Below are 18151 nucleotides of genomic sequence, written 5' to 3'. Positions count from 1 at the left end.
TACAGTGTATTCCACATCACCAGAGGCAAGTCATTGCCCTTTTTATTGTTGCAAGTCTTCTAAGAACTTGACATATTGAGAGAAATGCTAACATATATTTTTTTAAAAAGCCTAATCAGGGCAATTCTCAACTTTTACATGCAAAGGCATGCTGCGGTCTATAGACCGCTGTGATCCCTGTGCTGAATTGGAGAGCAGTTAAGAGCGCTGTTTTGTGCGTTGATTACTGCAAGTCATCAATAGAGACGAACCAGCCATACGCACAGTGTACACTTCAAAAGTAGTGACTAAAATAAATTTTGAATAGTGAATTAACTAGATCTCTATAAGGAATTCTTTTGTAAAGCAAATCACTGTCCCCTGATTTTTGGTATTACATGTGTGATTGTTTCATAAATCAGGCTTATATATTTTTATTTAGACTTGTTTACTCGATTTTTCAGTCAGCTTTGCTGATGCACAGCTCGGCCTAGGGCAACATGGCAGATTTGTAATACTTAATCCACATGACTTTGGGGGCTATATTATGTCTGGGCAGCATGACACGGTACTTAATTAGCTGCCTTTGCATTTATGAGACTGCAATCACATTTGATCAGGTAGACTGTGTACAGGTTCCGGCAGAAGTAAGGCCTGCTTGAGTGTGGTTGGTGGAACAATATGAGTGTAGTAATTTATAGTTTTATTTTGAACATTTCACCTAAAATGTCATGTGGTGTGCTTGAGTGTGATTTTGTTATGTTACAGCATTACATGCATATGATTTTGTGATAAAAGATTTTGTAATAAAAAGGGGGTGTTATTGGTGCTGGACCCTGGGTTTCGCTGCCTGTTCAGAGTGCTCTCCTGAGGAGAGAGGCCCATGCTTCGGTCAGGAGGGCCAGGAAGGGAGCCTCACACCACGGCGGTGTTCTGCTGGTCACTCATGGGCTCCCAAAATGACCTTGGAGAAGTCACTTTGCTCCCCAGCTGTTTCACCTATTTTCAAACTCCAGATGTTTTCATCACACTGTGTTTTCATTAATTTCACAGGAAAAATCTCCAAAGCCGTTCTAAGTGCTTTTATGTACAAATATGTCCTTCTGCCTGACTCTGAGATCTAGGTAATCTGTTACTGCTATTCCCTCATTATAAATGAATAAACTGAGGCTCCGTGATACTAGGAGAATTAAGTTCACACAGCACAAAAGAGGAACTTGCCATTTTTATCAATTCTTCTACAACCTACTATCACTGAAACTACTGTGGATTAAGAACAGACTCACAGAGTTGTTTCCTGTTTAAGCCCAGGAAAGGGGCAAAGTCTATTGACTTAAGTGTGGGTGTCACTTGAGATTGTAACTGCACCGTCTGTACATTCCATCCAAATTCTGTAGTTGCTTTCAGAGGGGGCAGGGAGTGGAATGTACATTCTGTCTTACCCCAAATTAGAGCCCATAGTCAAGTTTTCACCATTTATTTGATAAATTTAAACTTGAATATTTCCTTCTGTGTAAGACTTGGGAGACTGATTTAGTTTAATTCCTGGTATTTGTAAAGGAAAAAATGGTGCATCAACATAGTACAGTTGATTATTTGCAACCACAGGTAGCACTTCCGCTCCCCCCCCAAAATGCAGCATAGCATAGAGAGATTTAGGAGTTCTGCAGTGTGAATTCATACAGAGGATGTTTGAAGTAATTTGTCATGTATTTCTCTATTTTTGTCAGATTTGTGCAAAGGTGTAACAAAGGCATTCTTTTTGTTACCTGTAAGATTTTTCTTCTTCTTCTTCTTGTAAACAAGAATATGAAGACTGGAAATGCTGTTTGTCTCTCAGTTACTATGAGCTAAGGCGGCATCACCCACGGCAGTTTAGATGGAATCCTATTACACTGCATGGGGTTATCATCACCTTCTGAAACTGTCATTAGTCGTGGGTGTGTTCATCCTACCATTTTACATTTGGGAGGCCGCGGCACGTTGTGTTCTGGCCAGCAGCGGCTCACCAGCATCCTCCCAATATGACGGGATAAACACCACTGTGTGTGCATAATTCTCCCCTCCTCCAAATTATCAATAAAACATTTTATCTCCAAAAGTTGAGCAACTGAATAGAGTGGTACAGCAGCCTGTTGCCTTAATAACCAGAGGCAGGCACATCATACTACCTCATTGATGGATCACATTCAAATATGTGCTTTGTCAATGAAATATGACAAAAGTTTAAATCACTATAATCAAACTGGCATTTGTGTTCTAATCTTATTATCTGATTGTAAAGTTATCATCATAAAAGAGTGACTAGAAAGTGATAGCTGAATCATTCCATAGGAATTGCTCCTTCTGCTTTGTAATGGTACCTGATTTGAATTCCATGAAAATCAATAACATATGCAAATTATAATTTGATTTTTTTTTCTAAGCAAATATTCATCCACATGACACGTATTTATTTAGAACACACAAAATGTCAGGCTTTTCATAAATAGAGGATTGACCTGCGTTTAAACAATGCATTATGGATAATTCAGTTGGTTTGGACCTGTACTTTCAATGGTAAGTTGTCCAATTGACTTTCTGTCTCCTCAGAGCCTAGAGAGTGGATGGGCTGACAGGTAATTTAGGAACTTGAATCAAGTGATAAATAATCACATGGCAGAGAAAGGATAATGTTATGGCAGCTTATAGAAAAGGCTTGCCCCAAAATACGGTGTTTTGCACTTCATAATGTCTTATAGCAATGAATAGTTTCCATTTTTTCATTCTGAAATCTTCAGATATTGAGGAGCCCATGGAGAGAAGCAGTAAGATGTCCAGCACGTGAAGTTTTAAATGCCAGCTCATTACATAGGAGCTGTGTGAATGCCAAAAAAAAAAATTACTACTTAGGTCATGAGGGCTATTCTTAAGATTAATAAACTATATATAATTTTAAGTATTTGGGACAGAAAAAAATTAAATAAATGGTCTTTCCTATGACCCTAATAATCCCTGGGACCACCAAACACGTTTTCTCTTATAATACCCAACTCTGATTTCTGCCTAATTAAGGTAACTCCTGAAATATATGAACAGCTATGAGTTGATTTGGTTTGGGCACAGTCAGAATAAATGAAGATGGATCCTCACATGAATTGCTTTGTTATGGCAACATATGCAATTCTGAATGAATGAAAAGACCAGGACTGCTATCTTTTATATAATAAAAACCACACGAAGTGCATAGAAGAAAGTAAAGGTCTTTACTATCCCTACCACGATGGAAGATGGCTTCAGGCTGATTAGTGAAGGGCAGATTAATTTTCATAGGGCTGAAGGAATTTTGAAAGGATGGGGACACCATAAGGGAAATAGCTATAGAACAATTTTCAGGAAGCTGGCAAGTGTGGAGTGGGGAGAAATCACAACGTACTCCCGAATTTCCTTTGGGCTTTATCATTAGGTTGCTGTTCTCTTTCCTACATCCCTCTTTTGAACATCTCATTCACTCCCATACACTTTTTTAAACCGGCACCTCTGGGGCTTTTGCTCCCAAGCCTCTGTACGATGCTTCAGACTCTCCACTGAGTTCAGATTGGTACAATCCACCAATTGAAGGCCCACTGAATTTGGCCTATAAGCTCTAAAGCCTATTCCCACCTCCCCTGCAACTCAATATATTAAAAACAAAATCCATTCCCTTCTCTGAACTTTCTTGCATATTTCCCTTTAGTCCCCAGAGCACAATCTACTCACTCATCTAAAGAAGGAAGAATCATTTTGGACTGGCTCCTCTTTTTAGCCGTAATCCCTTGCCCCACATCCCATCAGTCCTCAAGTCCTAATCTTTCCTGCCCTGTCAGCCTCTAGTACAGGACATTGTCAAATAGCAAGAGCCCTCTCTACCCAAGTGTGCTTGGAGGATGGGCGGTATCAGCATGGCTTGGGAGGTTGTTAAAAATGCAGAATCTGAGGTCCCACCCTAGACTACCTAATCAGAATCTGTATGTTAAGAAGGTGTTGTGATATTTATAGTATGATATATATGCTTGATTTTTGTCCCTGTGACTGACACAGAACTCCTAAAACCCCTGGAATTCTCTAAGTGATAAGAGCAGTACATGTGTCTTGATATTCATAGCAAACATCTTGCAACCATATCTAAGTTTATGTTAATGAGATGACTTTGGAAAGTACCTAAGAATGAAAGCTGGTTGCCAGGGAAACCAACCATATGGTTTAGAGGGCTGGAACTTTCAGTCCCACCACTCCCTCCCCCCAACCCCCAACCTCTGGGGAGGGAAGAGGGGCTAGAGATTGAATTCAATAATCAGTGGTCAATGATTTGATCAATCATGTCTATATAGTGAAGCCTTCATAAAAACCCAAAGGATGGGGTTCAGAGAGCTCCCAGTTGGAGAACGTGTGGAGATTTGGGGAGAATTGAGCACCTGGAGAGGGTAGGGAAGCTCTGCACCCTATCCCTCTACCTTGCCCTGTGCATCTCTTCCATCTGGTTGTTCCTGAGCTATACTCTTTTCTAATAAACTGGTATCTAGCAAGTAAAACGTTTCTCCGAGTTCTATGAGCTGCTCTAGTGAATTAATCAAACCTAAGGAAGAGGTCTTGGGAATATCCAATCTACAGCCAGTCAGTCAGAAGCACAGGTGACAACATGGATTTGCAATTGGCGGCTCAAGTAGATAGCAGATGGGGCAGTCTGGGAGGACTGAGCTCTTAAATCTGTGGGACCTGATGCTAGCGTCAGAACTGAGTTCATTGCTTGGTGGTGCTGGTAAACCCAAACAACGGAACTGCTCTTGGAGTAGGTGAATCCATGACAGCCATCATGAAACATTTTCATTGCTTTTTTTTTTTTAAATTTTAAAGATTTTCAAACATACAAGAATTACAGATAATAATACTAAAACACGCACATACTCACCACCCAGACTAATCACATGTCAATAATTTATATTGCTTCAGATGTTTGATTTTTTAAATAATAAAATATTAGAGTTGGAGAGGAGCTTTCTGCTCTTCTCCCTGGGATGACCAACTTGTTCCAATTACCCCAGGACTGCCCCCGGGGGGCACTGAAGTCCTATATCGCAGGAAACCCTTCAGTCCTGGGCAAGCCTGGAATTCATATGGACCCTTCTCTCACACATGTGCATGTTTCTGTAAGCAACACACAGAATTATCATATCTGTTTAACTTTATACTAATATGATCATCTTGGGCACATTCTTTTTCTGCTAATTCTTTTTCATATAGCATTGCTAGTTTTGAGATTTATTATAAAGATACATGATCATGCATTGGTTTATTTTAAGCTGTCAAACTCAACAAAAAAATAAAGGTTCTGTGAGTTTTGATTAGAATTACATTGAATTTACATATTGGTCAGGAGCAATTGACATATCCCAATACTGACATCCTTACAATACTCCAATCTACAATTTGGTATATCTCTTAATTTCTTATCTCTGTCTTTCATCCCTTGGATTTTGTACATAATTATACTACTCCATAAATGTGTGCATATGTTATTATTAGATTTCTTACTGGGTATCTTATAATTTTTTGATGTTGTAAATGAGATGTATACACACATACACTAATGCACTAATCTTTGTATACTGATCTTATATCCTGAAGTCTTGGTAAATTCTCTAATTTTTTTTTTATAGTCTCAGGAATATAGGCAGTCATATAATTTATAAATAATAGCAATTTGTTTTCTTTCTTTCCAGTTCTTATTACCTCTTTGAAATTTGGCTTGTTGGTTATACTAACCAGGAAAGTAGGATACTGAATAGAAGTGGTGCTAGACAGTAGCTTGTCTTACAGTTGCCTTTAAAAAGAAGGGTATAACACTGGATCATTAAGTATGGTGTTTGAGGTATGGTATGGTTTTTTTTAAGGTATTTATTAGGTTAGGAAATTTTCTTCTCTATTCTTCATTTGCTAAGTGTTTTTCTTTTAACTTTGAGTGATGAATTTTGTCAATTGCTTTTTCATCTGAGATTGATCTTAGAATTATTTGTCTTCAAGAAGCCTTCTCAGAATGCTAAAGTTAGACTAAGAGCTCCTTTTCCCTTATTTCACTGAGTTTCAGGCTCTCCCTAGGAGATTAAACTATTTACTTATCTGCCTCCAGTGGCTTATACACAATGCATGGGCAGGAATGTGTTTGATTCCTGGCTGTATCTATGTAACGGGTGTAGAACAGAATATCTCTGTACATATTTGTAGAAATAAGTTACTAAGACTGTTCTAAAAACTTCATCTATTCTTTCCTAGAAGCAAATCATGATTCTGACATTAGTCTTAATTTAAAAGTCTGATAGAACAGAATATAGACTTGACTGAGAAAAGTTTTAGATATTTATGTTTGCTTTTAATAAAGTACCCATAAAATGTAAATGTGTCTTCTGAGAAACACTTTCTTCTTATATTAAAAATAATTTGTTAAATTTTAAATAAAGTTCATACTTATTTTAATGTTATATCAGTTATTTATCTTTGTGTCATTACTAAAACAGAAATAAAGACTCCCACAAACTTTCATTTGCTTAGTGTGTACTCTTCCAGAAGTGTTTTTCCATATTTAAGTACTAAGAAAATTTAAATTTAATTAATTTAAATGTTCTTTTTACCAATGCCAAAGGCCTTTCAGAATGCATTATGTTTTTGTCAGTATTTGAATAGCCTCATGTGTTTTATTCAGAATGCTCTGCTGCTTAATGGGCACAGGACTGCAAATGCCACTTGAAAATATGAAACCTTTATCTTTTAACTCAGTTTTTCTTTCATGCATAACATGACTGTAAAATCACAGTTGTGATATTTAGCAGCTGTCTTTGCAAAACTGCAGGCAATACATCTTTCACATTTCATTGAGAAGAAAAGAAACTTAATCCCACCAGGATCTCCATTATTAGTTCTTCCTCTTGATTTTTCCCCGTGGGGATTTTGTCTTGGCCAGATGGCTCTCTGACGAATCTCTAGACAGACCTGCACTTGACAAGGGCAAATTGGAAGAGCAAAAATCTATGTTTGAGTAAGGGAATTAAATCTTACCTCTTGTCATCTGGCTCACCATGTCCAACCCAGTCATGGCTGGGTTTTTTTTCGATATTGTACAATTATTTTCTTACTCACATAGCAGCTTACCTTCACTTTCAGTAAAATCTATCAGTAATTAGCCACTCAACTTCACTCTCTATTCCCTTGAATTCTTCCAATTCTAAAGACTATTGTATGAGCCACATCTTTATGCTAGATCCTCTCTCGAGTGAATGTCAATTCAATTTCATCAGCAGCAAAAACTGAAACAGCCTTTTCAATATTCATCGCAGATGTTTATCTTCCTTGGGGAAGAGTGGCTGAATGAAATGTTTGAGAGTCAATTTGATGAGAAATTGTTTATTTCTTGAATTGGCCCTAGTATCATCTTCAAGCATAGGGAGGCTTTTCATTTTCAGGTAGTTACTTTTGTGGTAAAAAATAATGTCAAAAATTGAAAAATAATTTCCAAGTCACGTATTCTGTCATAAATGGTTCTAAATAGTGTAATATCTCCAAGTGTTTATTTCAAATCTTTTCTCTATGGAATAAATAAAAATAACCGTTATTCAGTGCCTTCTCACCTTTGCACCTGGTCTCAGTGTTGTCCAACAATGTGTTCTTTCTAGGTAAAACTGGGTGTTTTATTTCTAGAAAAATAATGAATTGTTTTGTTTCAGTTGTGTTAGGCATGACCAGTAAAGATATAAAATCTACCAATAAAAATATGCAAAAGGGCTTACATTTTGCCTTGTCTACCTATTCTAATGTGATATTCAACTTTTACCCTTACCTCTCTAGCAATATTGAACAACATGGAATTTCACAAACTGGTTATTTCCTTTCTTATTACATTGCCTTTGAAATCAAGAGTCTCTCTGTCTCGAATGTACTTAACTTTCCTCATTGTTCATTCATGTAAATACTGTTCCTTCAAAGCTCTGTTTAAATTTCATGTTTATGAGGCTTTCCCTAAGCATTTCTTTTTAAATGTTCACACATAGTCTGCACTGCTTTCTCTCCTCCCAATCCTCCAATAACATTTCAAAGATTAGTTCATTGAATTAGAATTATTTGTCTACACTCTCTTCTCTTATTAGATTACAAGATTCACAGGTCAACGTACATCATTTATTCACCTTTGGATCCTAGGACCAAGGTCAGTCCTGACTTGGTTATGGGTATTCACTATGTATTTGTAAATAATGGATTGCATAGTATACACTGATTTCTGTAAAACTATTCTTGAATTCTGGAAAATGATACTACTACTTTTTTATATTGAAAACATAATCTGTGACAATAATTAAAAGTAGAATGTGCCCTTTTAAACAGATTTATGTCAAGTAAACTTACTTTGGTGATCATTTTGCAATATTTACAAGTATCGATTCATTATTTCGTATACCTGAAACTAATATCATGTTATATGTCAATATCTCAAAGGAAAAACAGGTCGATATGCTATTTTAAAAGTTTAATTTTTAAAGTTTTCCTGAGACACAGTAAATTTTAAAATTTCTATCAAGGGAAAAAAAGGGGGTGATCTCAATTTATTTATCAAAATTAACTCACATTCCAGTAAAATATCAGTGAAGGAGGGACCTCAGTAAAATATAACTTTCAACTAAAGGTAAATTGAAAGTTAGATCTTGTGATTTCTTTAAAAATGAGCCTTCATGGTTACTTTGCAAAACAGAGAGGAGAGCTGAACTAAATAGAATTAAAGGTGAAACATGTCTATTCTGATTATTGTAGAGGGTGACTAAAGTAATCAGGGAGAAGACTTAATGACCAGGATCAAGAATTCCTCACTTTAGCACTTACAAAAAGTCTAGAATGATCCAAAGTGTATTTTGTACTCTTTTTAGCTCATTTGTAAACTGAGCCAAGAATTCTCTATTTTCAAGCAGACAAAAATAGAAACCAAAGTATAACCGATTTATAAAGTTGCTCATTTAGGAGACAAAAGATCCCACTGTGTTTATTGCTTTCTTCCTTATACTTTTCTGATAACCACAAAGATTTAATTTTCTGTTAAGGTGATTAAAATGATTTTACTGGGAATGTGCCTGGATACTTGGAAGAGAGGAAGCATAGTTTATGAGTTCCAAAATAGTGATATTTGAAAACATGTGCATGAAAGAACCTTTGTAAGCATTCTTGGAATGATTTTTTTTTTTCTCTCAAACTCCCTACCCACACCCAACTTAAAAAAAAGGCTTTGGGTGGAGTTAAGAACTCTTTTCAAATCTTAAACAATAACTGGAAATCCTGAAAATGTAGTCTCCTTTATCCAGAGGAAAAAAAACACTTCCAAGCACCCTCCTCCCTTTTTCCCCTAAGAATTGTTTAGCAAGGGATTTACTTCGTGGTCTCTATTTTGAACAGAAGATTCAGTTTTAACTGCCTCAAATATAATGCCATCTGTGTTTATTTTATCCCAAAACAAAATCCTTTCTTTCCCCAGTATTGCAAGTATATGGCCCTAATAACCCAGATAAATATACCAACTCAACTATTTAAATAAGTAGTGAAATTAGTGAAAGACTTAGAATAGATACCATGAAAATGTATATCTGATTGCACATATAACACATATAAAGCACACCTGTAAACTTAATTGCAACTAAAAACGGAGCTGTCAGGTAAGAAATAAGGTCACAGCACCACCGTGATGCAGTGAAAAGAAGATGGGCCAGGAGCCAGAGGACCAAAGAATCAAGAACCACTCTTGGGCTGGTTCCTCAAATCTAGAACACCTGTGGGGCCCACTTGCACATCTACCTGGAAGAGCAGTATCTGTCATGTGGAAATCACTCAAAAATAAAATTAGAACTTAGTCATATGTATTTTAAATAATTTTTATTTCAAGTTTTTAAAGATTTTTTATTTTATTTTTAATTTACTGTATATTTTTTCATAACTATTTATTCTTCTTATTCCCCACAATCACCACACAGCTGCCCATGTCCATAAATCCTTTTTCCTTTTTGCTTGATCCCTCCACCTCCCAATCTCATCCCACCCCCCACAGCTGTCATCCTGCTCGCTCTCTCTGAGTCTCTCTATTTTGCTTGTTAGTTCAGTTTGTGTATTCGATTCCACATATGAATGAAATAATATGGCATTTGTCTTTCTCTGGCTGGCTTATTTCACTTAGCATGATATTCTCCGGGTCCATCCATGCCAGTATGAGGTGGCATACAAACATCAAACATCATTATATACTCATATGTAGGGTATTCTGAGCTGATTAATTCCTGTAAATATTATTCTGACCATCCTCTAAAGTAAGAAGGAGACTTCATCTCTTTTCTGCCAAGTCTTCCATGGGAAAGAAAATGAATTTTATTTAGAGTGTATATGCATTTTAAAGACTGCTTAAGTTCCATTCATTAATCTTTATTACAGCCTAATCTTTCTTACATAATCTTGACAGTCTTCAAGAATATCCTGAACTATGACTCTTTTTGGTCTTGTTGTTCAGAGAGACATAATCTCTAAAATCAGCCCCAGCTCTGAATTGAGAAAATTTATGTTGTACCAAATTTTCTATTGCCAAGAAATGGAGAATGAATTATAAGCCATCTCAATGAACATCCTTTAACACCTAGTCTTTCCTGGTCCACATAAACCTTCATAGGGCATGAGTTAGGCTGCAACAGGACAGCTCCAAAATCATCCTGATGTTGACATGAAAAATAAAAAGTAAGGAGAACAGATAGGAACTTTGTCGCTGTCTGAAAACTATGGGTAATCCTGATACAGAAAATTCTTAAGTTCCTAATTCTCTACCTTTAATTTCTCATCTTAAAGGCCTGCATAGCACAACTGAGAGTTGTATACTTTTCAGATAGGATTGTACAACCCTGCAGGCAGTTCCCGCCTCTCTATCTCCCTTTGCCCAGAGCATCTCTGAAATCAATTCTTAGGTTGTTATGGAGAAATGCTTAACACAGTCAAAGTTTCACTTTGCTATGTTTCACTGCTTTTTGTAGTTGGCTATCACCTTACATTGTTGATAACTAGTCTATCTTCCACTCTAAACTTGTTTCTTGAAGGTTCTTTATATGCATTACATAGAAAACTGACATTTCATATCTCGACTGTTTTTTATTCATAATGTTTCTTTTCTCTGATATCTACTGGATGAGTTGGACACATGGCAGGCAAAATAAATTGGCCATAATTAAGTGACAAGTTCTAACCTACAAATCTTTCAACAAAGCAGACAACATAATTTACAATGTTAAGAAAGATCAATAACATGAATAAGGTCTACCTAAAACATTGTTATTATTATAAAACAAATTAAGCAATAGAAGTACATTTATTTTAACTCTCTTCTAATCAAAGCAATAGATTTTGTATATTAATTTGCACATTTTGTCAAATAATACTGGATAATGATGAGGATTTAGTATTTTCAGTAGAGATTTTATGTCAACAGCCACTCTTAAAATTTCTTGCCCATACCTATAACTTAACATTTTCTGAAAATATAACTGGGCATGGGAAGAGCATCAACACTGCCAAATCTGACCAATACTCACGAGAGGATGTTCCCAATATAGGCGTAGTAGGAACAGCAGTAAGGTGTGGTCCCATCACAGCAGTACGATCTGCAGTCTTTGCCACACTGAGCAAGACAATCGCCTGCAAAATAAAAACAACATACCTCCAGTTACAGTTCGGAAATCATAACTTCATGAAAAATTATTCTATTTTATACCATAACCACTGAGGCAGGGGTGCCCGACTTTTTGGCGTCTCTGGGCCACATTGGAAGAAGAGTTGTCTTGGGCCACACATGAAATACACTGAGACACATAATCACACACACACACACACACACACACACACACAAATCTCATAATGTTTTAAGTAAATTTACAATTTTGTGTTAGGCTGCATTCACAGCCATCCTAAGTTACGTGCGGCCTGCGGGACATAGGTTGGACACCCTTTAGACTTTTGTTTTAAATGCTCAGCATTCTAAAACATTTGCAAACATCTGAACTAGATTTCCTTTCCTATTAAACATAAAGCCAGAAAAGGCAAAGACCATTCTTCTTTGAATCTCCTGTATCAAACACCATAAGTGGTGGTTAGAATTGAATGAGACAATGAAAGGAGGAACGAATGATCTAATTAAGTAGTCATTCACTTTGTCAACTGAGTTCTTTTAATGATTTTTAAAAGATAAAGTCTTTTGACTTTGGGTATTATTCTCAATTAATTTCATTTAATGGAAAGTGTTAAGAACATGAATAATGTCAACTGGAGATAATTTTAAAATAATGTATATTTTTCATGACAATGCATTATATGATTTCCTTTCTCTACCATTTTTCACTTCCTTAATCACAGTGTACCTACATATGGTAACTCATCTGAGTCTGCATATCTGTCAATGCATTTGATTTGAAAAATAAAAAATTTCCATAGATAATTACTTATGAGTAATTAAGAGTTTAATTTCAGACTTAAGAATCAATAAGCTATTTAGCCATGCTGTGTGAAGGGGGAAAGGTATTTTGTGATTAAAAAGGACATGTTGGAACTAACAAAACCAAATTACTCTCTTCTTTAAATAAGTTTTTGGTAAGGAAAATTATACCAAAAATGTTGAATGAAAATTACCCCGGCTTTTAAAATTTCTTTACTCCACTTAAATAATGTTTAACACATTAAAGTTACCATTTAGTTATAGTAAGTGTTATAAATTATAATGGATATGTGAGTTTCAGGTACATAATAAGGAAAACATTAAATATAGTCTGATAATTTAAGTTACATGTTTGAAAATCACAAAATAAGTCATTTCCAACTCAACCTCTGAAGGTAATATCAACTGTTTTCTAAATTATGTAAGACTCATGCTTTCTTGCTCAAGTCATAACATAAAAGTACAAGATGTTATATTTCTCTCTGCATGCCCATACAATTGATTTACCTAAAAAAGGAAAATTTTGATTTTGCTTTTAAATCATCTCCCTGCCAAGATGATGTTTTTATAAAAGGAGGTGATAAAAAACAGCAAAGTTCATTCATCTTTATCAATAATGCATGACCTTTGTCAAACAAGTGAAAAAAAGTTCACATTTTCTTTCCCTTGTTTTATTTCTACCTCATAAATTAACAAACCTTGACTTCCGGAATGGTAAGAAGAAATGAGAGGGGAAAATAATTACCTTTGTAAAATGCAGTAACTCTGCTTAAATCTACTTGAAAATTTGGAGGACAGAAACACAATCATAATGATTTATTGACAGTGTATGCTTTTTGCAGAGCGCATCAAACTTTTAAAGACTGTTTATTTTATCATTTTCCCAATGAATGTTTATTGCTCTCATTTTTCGTGCTGTTTAATTAATTCAAATATTTAGACTGCTCAGTTGTCTCAAGTACTTAGCAGGAATGTCTTGCTTATGTTCTTAAAAACCACTACAGGCCATTAAGCTAGTGAGAGAGCTGATGTCCCCACTTATTCTGTGGGAGAAGGACAAATCAATGTACAAGTAGCTTCAAGAAGTGCCTTTTAAAATGATGTCCAGGACAGTGACGTCTTACTAAGCTTTCCATGAATATCAAAGGTTCAGTCACTACTCTTGTACTCCAGTAACTATTATTAGAAGAACACGGTGTTATCAAAATATTTTGAGCCAGTGTTACAGGAAACCAAACCTAAAATCTTGTAGCCAAGAAACTGGATTTTACCTGCAGCAAACATCTAGATCAAGTCACAAATTGTTCATTACTTTCATGGCATTTTCCAGTGCTCTTGTCTCCTTCCCAGAATTAAACAACTGAAAAGGGCAGATTTAATAGCACGGCAAATACATTCACAATCATGGCATTTCCAAACTGAGGTACCAAACACACCTCAAAGCTTATTTTGATATGTTAGTTGCTTTCTCCATTGTATTTGAGGCTCATTCTATGAAGATTAGAGTTTGAATGATACAGGAGCATTTTATTGCTTGTAAAAAGATGAAACATTCCAATTATCTTTAGAAAATACATAATATTGTTTCCAATATTCGAGTTAATATCTTTGAAGATCATCCAGTTCAAACTTGTTTTCAATGACCTTCATTAAAGGCATGATCTAGAAGAAAGTTCCCTACCCCCATCCCATCTTAGGGAATGTTTTCTACAGGAAAAGCTGCATCTGGATGGAAACACTTGCTCAGAAAGTTTAAGCTACAGTACAGCTAAGGTTCAGAGAGGAAGGAAAGGGAGGGGACAGAAGTCACTGGCTAAGGTCACGAAGGCAAAACCTTAGCCAATTCTGTCTTTGTGGCTTGCACTGGGAGTTGGATAATAATGTAAACACTTCATTGGGTCTCTTTCCAAAAGTAACTCCACAGTACAACAGGACACTTCAGGTATAGAAACGTTGCTCCCATTTTCCTTAACAAATGGAACGTGAAGTTAATGCGTTTGGGGAAAATAATTCAGGTTCCGGACAGCACATCTATTTGTGCTTTTTGTCCCATTAAAGCTGGCAATTCACTTAACAGGGTGTCTGAACTATTATTATTTCTGCTGTTTTCCCCCATCTTACCCCAGTCCTCACTTCTAAGCATAAGTCTTAGTTCCAATCAAACTGGATTATCTGTTTTTGCACAGACCCATCTCGTGGTTTTTGCCTTTGTACACATTATGTCTTGCTACTCCATCTCCTATGTCCAAGGCTTCCTCCTTATCTTTCAAAGATCTCGTTCCTAAATTCAGTCCTCCTCAATTCAGTTTTTCTGAGCAAATATTGATTGAGTGCCACTTATGGACAAGGCATTTTTAGCTTGTCTCTCAGACTATTATGTTGAGCAAAACAGACACCATCTTCATGGGGCTTACACTCCTAGGCCAGCAGTAAGAGCCTCTCCTTTGAACACTGATGATAGTACATGATTGTACCTCTCCTATGACCCATTAGAGTAATGGACACACCTTATCTCCCAGCCAAAGCTCAGAGCATAGCCTCTGCCCTATATATCACTCACCATATTTCACTCAGTAAATATTAGTTGAATGAATATGGCATGCATGAAAAAGCCTCTGGAATAAGGAGTTCAGGAATTACCACCAAATAACACATTAGCTAAACATTTCTTATCAAAGACACTAGGTCAACCTGGTATTATTGGCATACTTTGTACTTCATCAGGGAGAGATGTGAAAAGAGAGAAGAAATGATGGAGAGACATCTTTCTAAACCAACCAAACTTGCTGCTAGGCAGCTCTGCAGGTTTTCTGAATCTAGGGAGTTGCGCATCCAGCGCTGGATACAGGGAAGGAAATGTGCAAATTAGAAGCTTTGTGTTTACCACAGGGAGTAGAATAGACAATTGATTATGAAAAAGTTATTTTCAATGGTGTGGTTGAGTAAGGTCAAGTGAGGGCATTACAGTTTTATCTGCAGTGTTCCATTTTCTTATTTTTGTATTCTTTTGATAAAGAGAGGAGTTGGAAAGAACACTGCTTCAAATAAACTAATAGATAAAACTAGTATTAATGCAATTGATTCTGTTAGTTCCTCGAATTCAGAAAAACCTTGTGTGATGTAAGTAAAAGAAATAAGTATAAACAGATTAGAATGTGGAGTCTCCTCATTAAATAAAAAGTGCTTTTCCTACTCTTATAAATTTCTGAATTTGAAAGTCTGCATTCTCTGTATAAGAAAATACCTTTAAAGTAATTTATAGAACCCACCAATTTGCATTTTACAAACAGACTGATAATTTCCATAAGAGTTATTGTGTCTCACTTCTGGCAAAGTTGAAAGAGAAATTCAAATCTTTTGAGGTTCACATAACATTGAAGAACATCTTCATTTCAGTGCAGTATCTTTCTATCTATTCAAGGTACTATATACAAATTTAGCATTGCAAGGTCATGGGTACCAGCCTATGGTTTTTGCTCTACGAAATTAGAGAAATGAAAACATTTTGCAAAACTTTTTGCTTTTAGCTTGTTTTGTGACTAGAATGCAGATGCAAAACTCATGTGTAATTAACTCTGTACACGAATAAGCAATGGAAGGCCATATTACTGGGCTCTACGTCAATCGCAAAACAAGAAAACTATTTTACTTCATCAATAATTAGCAATTATCAGCAATGATCACTTAGCGTAATTAGGAGGGGGGAAATGAGATGCCCATCACCTACAAAAAAGTGCTTAACAAAATCCATGAAACAGAGATTAGACTCTGAGTGAATCTATGCCTCTCAAAAACCTTCTATTTGACTCCAAAGCATCCAATTGTCCAAGCTACCAGACTTGAGAATCATCTCCAAAAGAATAAAAACAAAGGTCTATGGGTTTTTGTTTCCAAAGGGAAAAAGAGGAATATTCAGAATACAAGAGCAGAAGAGGGCAGTGAGTACTGAAATTGAAAAGTCACCACATTAATTTATTTGAAAATTTCAGCAGTATCTCTAGACTTTAGGTGATTTTAAAAAAGCTCTCCTTCCAGCCCTTAATCTTCAATCACCCTCTGATTCCTGAGTCGTGGATACTGGATAAATGTTACCCTATTCAGAGAGTAAAATCTCCTAAATGTGGGGTTAGGGCTTGCTTCCACGTTGCTTTGTGGAGAGGAAAAGAAAACGCAACTAAAGAACAGAAAATTAAAGAAGAGAAAATTCAAAAAAGAAAGGAAACGTTAAAGGAACGGAACAAAACAAACCGGCATGGAAGTGGAGCCAAGGGTTCCTGCCCCGCCAGGACCACACAATCTTTGCGCTCCTGCGAAAGTCCCAATGCGTCGGGCTCAAACCGCGTCGCCCGGAGGGTGACCCAAGCGCAGCCCCAGGTCCCCTTCCCCTCTCCCGCTGCCCTGTGTCACTGACCTGCGTAGATAAAGAGCAGAATCAACTTTGGAAGCAAGACCCCGGGACCCCTGAGCAGCCTCCGCGCGTCCATCCAAGCCGGTGGCCGGAGGTTGCGCGCCAGGCCAGACAGACAGACAGACTGGAGCAAAGGCTGGCTGGGAGCGAAGGGAGAGCCCGGAACGGGAAGGGGATGGAGGGGATAGAGGGCGGTCAGATGGAGACAGCACTGCTCCCGAGGGGGGCATCGCGCGGAGACCTGGCCATTGCCCGGGAGCCCTAGAGTCGAGCCCCGGGGCCCGCGCCCAGCAACGCTGGGGCGGAGGTCTCTTTGTCTCTCCCGGTGGTGCTCCGGCGGCGGGCTAGGCGTCGCTCCTAAGGCTCGGGCCACCCGGACTCACATTTCAACTTCGCGGGGGGCACCCTACGCGGGGTGGAGGCGGGAGTGGCCCTGACTCCTCCCCACACTCCAGTTCTTCCTTCAGCAGTGACCCGGGGGCATGACCCTCTCTAGGAGGAACTCCTAACCCTTTGCTTTGGCTGTTGCTATGGAGTTTAGCAAGCTCCTTTTCCACTCTATTCTCCACTCCATTTTTTTCTTTTGAAGCAATGGATGAAAAGATGAAGAACTTTACTTTTTGCCTTTAAACGAAGGTCATTTTCAAGGTGGAAAGTATTGGACAAAGAAAGCCAATGACGAAAATACAGGAGAATTGGAAAGTATACATAGAGTATATAGTATTTCTTTTGAAAGCTGATAAAAATGTTCATTTGTTGAACACTAAAAACACTTCCAATAAAGTCAGGAAAAACAGAACAAAACAAAAATGCACACCATGGTCACTATTTTGACAATGCTATGGAGTTACTGGCCTATGTGATTAGACAAGAGGAAGAAAATAGAATTATGAAAATTGGAAGGAAAATTATCGGTTGCAAATGATATGCTTGATACATGGAAAATCAGAAAGAAGCAACTATGAAGTTCTTATGTGGAGATGAATGACTAAAAATTCAATAGCTTATTTATATGAAATTAAAAATCAGAAAGTTCTCAGCTACATGCAAGAATGAATAAAAGACAGAAATAAGTAAATAGAGATATTTCTCTTGACTGAAAAAATTCAACAGTGTGAAGATACCAATTTTCCCTAAATTAATCTATAAATCTGGGTATTAAACTGAACTCAATAAAAATACCAAGATAATTTTTTTGAAACCACTCTGATTCTAAAGTTTACATGGAAAATAAACTGGTAAGAATATCTATTAAAAAT

General features: G+C 36.9%; 1 protein-coding gene across 1 annotated transcript in view; it reads right to left on the bottom strand.

The window, feature by feature from the left end:
• Positions 1 to 17207, bottom strand: part of CYYR1 (cysteine and tyrosine rich 1) — an 86773-nt gene extending 69566 nt beyond the window's left edge. Inside the window, exons 1-2 of the mRNA XM_054579503.1 lie at positions 16896 to 17207; positions 11589 to 11691 (exon numbers count right to left, since the gene is read on the bottom strand). Of these exons, the coding sequence (XP_054435478.1) occupies positions 11589 to 11691; positions 16896 to 16968 (176 nt within the window). The 5' untranslated portion in view covers positions 16969 to 17207. The remainder of the gene's footprint in view (positions 1 to 11588; positions 11692 to 16895) is intronic.
• Positions 17208 to 18151: the final 944 nt, after the last annotated feature.

The sequence above is a fragment of the Pteronotus mesoamericanus genome, unplaced genomic scaffold (assembly GCF_021234165.1).
Source record: "Pteronotus mesoamericanus isolate MK-2021 breed Mesoamerican mustached bat unplaced genomic scaffold, CSHL_Meso_final contig_116, whole genome shotgun sequence".
NCBI classification, from domain to species: Eukaryota; Metazoa; Chordata; class Mammalia; order Chiroptera; family Mormoopidae; genus Pteronotus; species Pteronotus mesoamericanus.
Note: the sequence above shows the minus strand (reverse complement) of the source record. Positions and strands in the feature narration are given on the sequence as shown.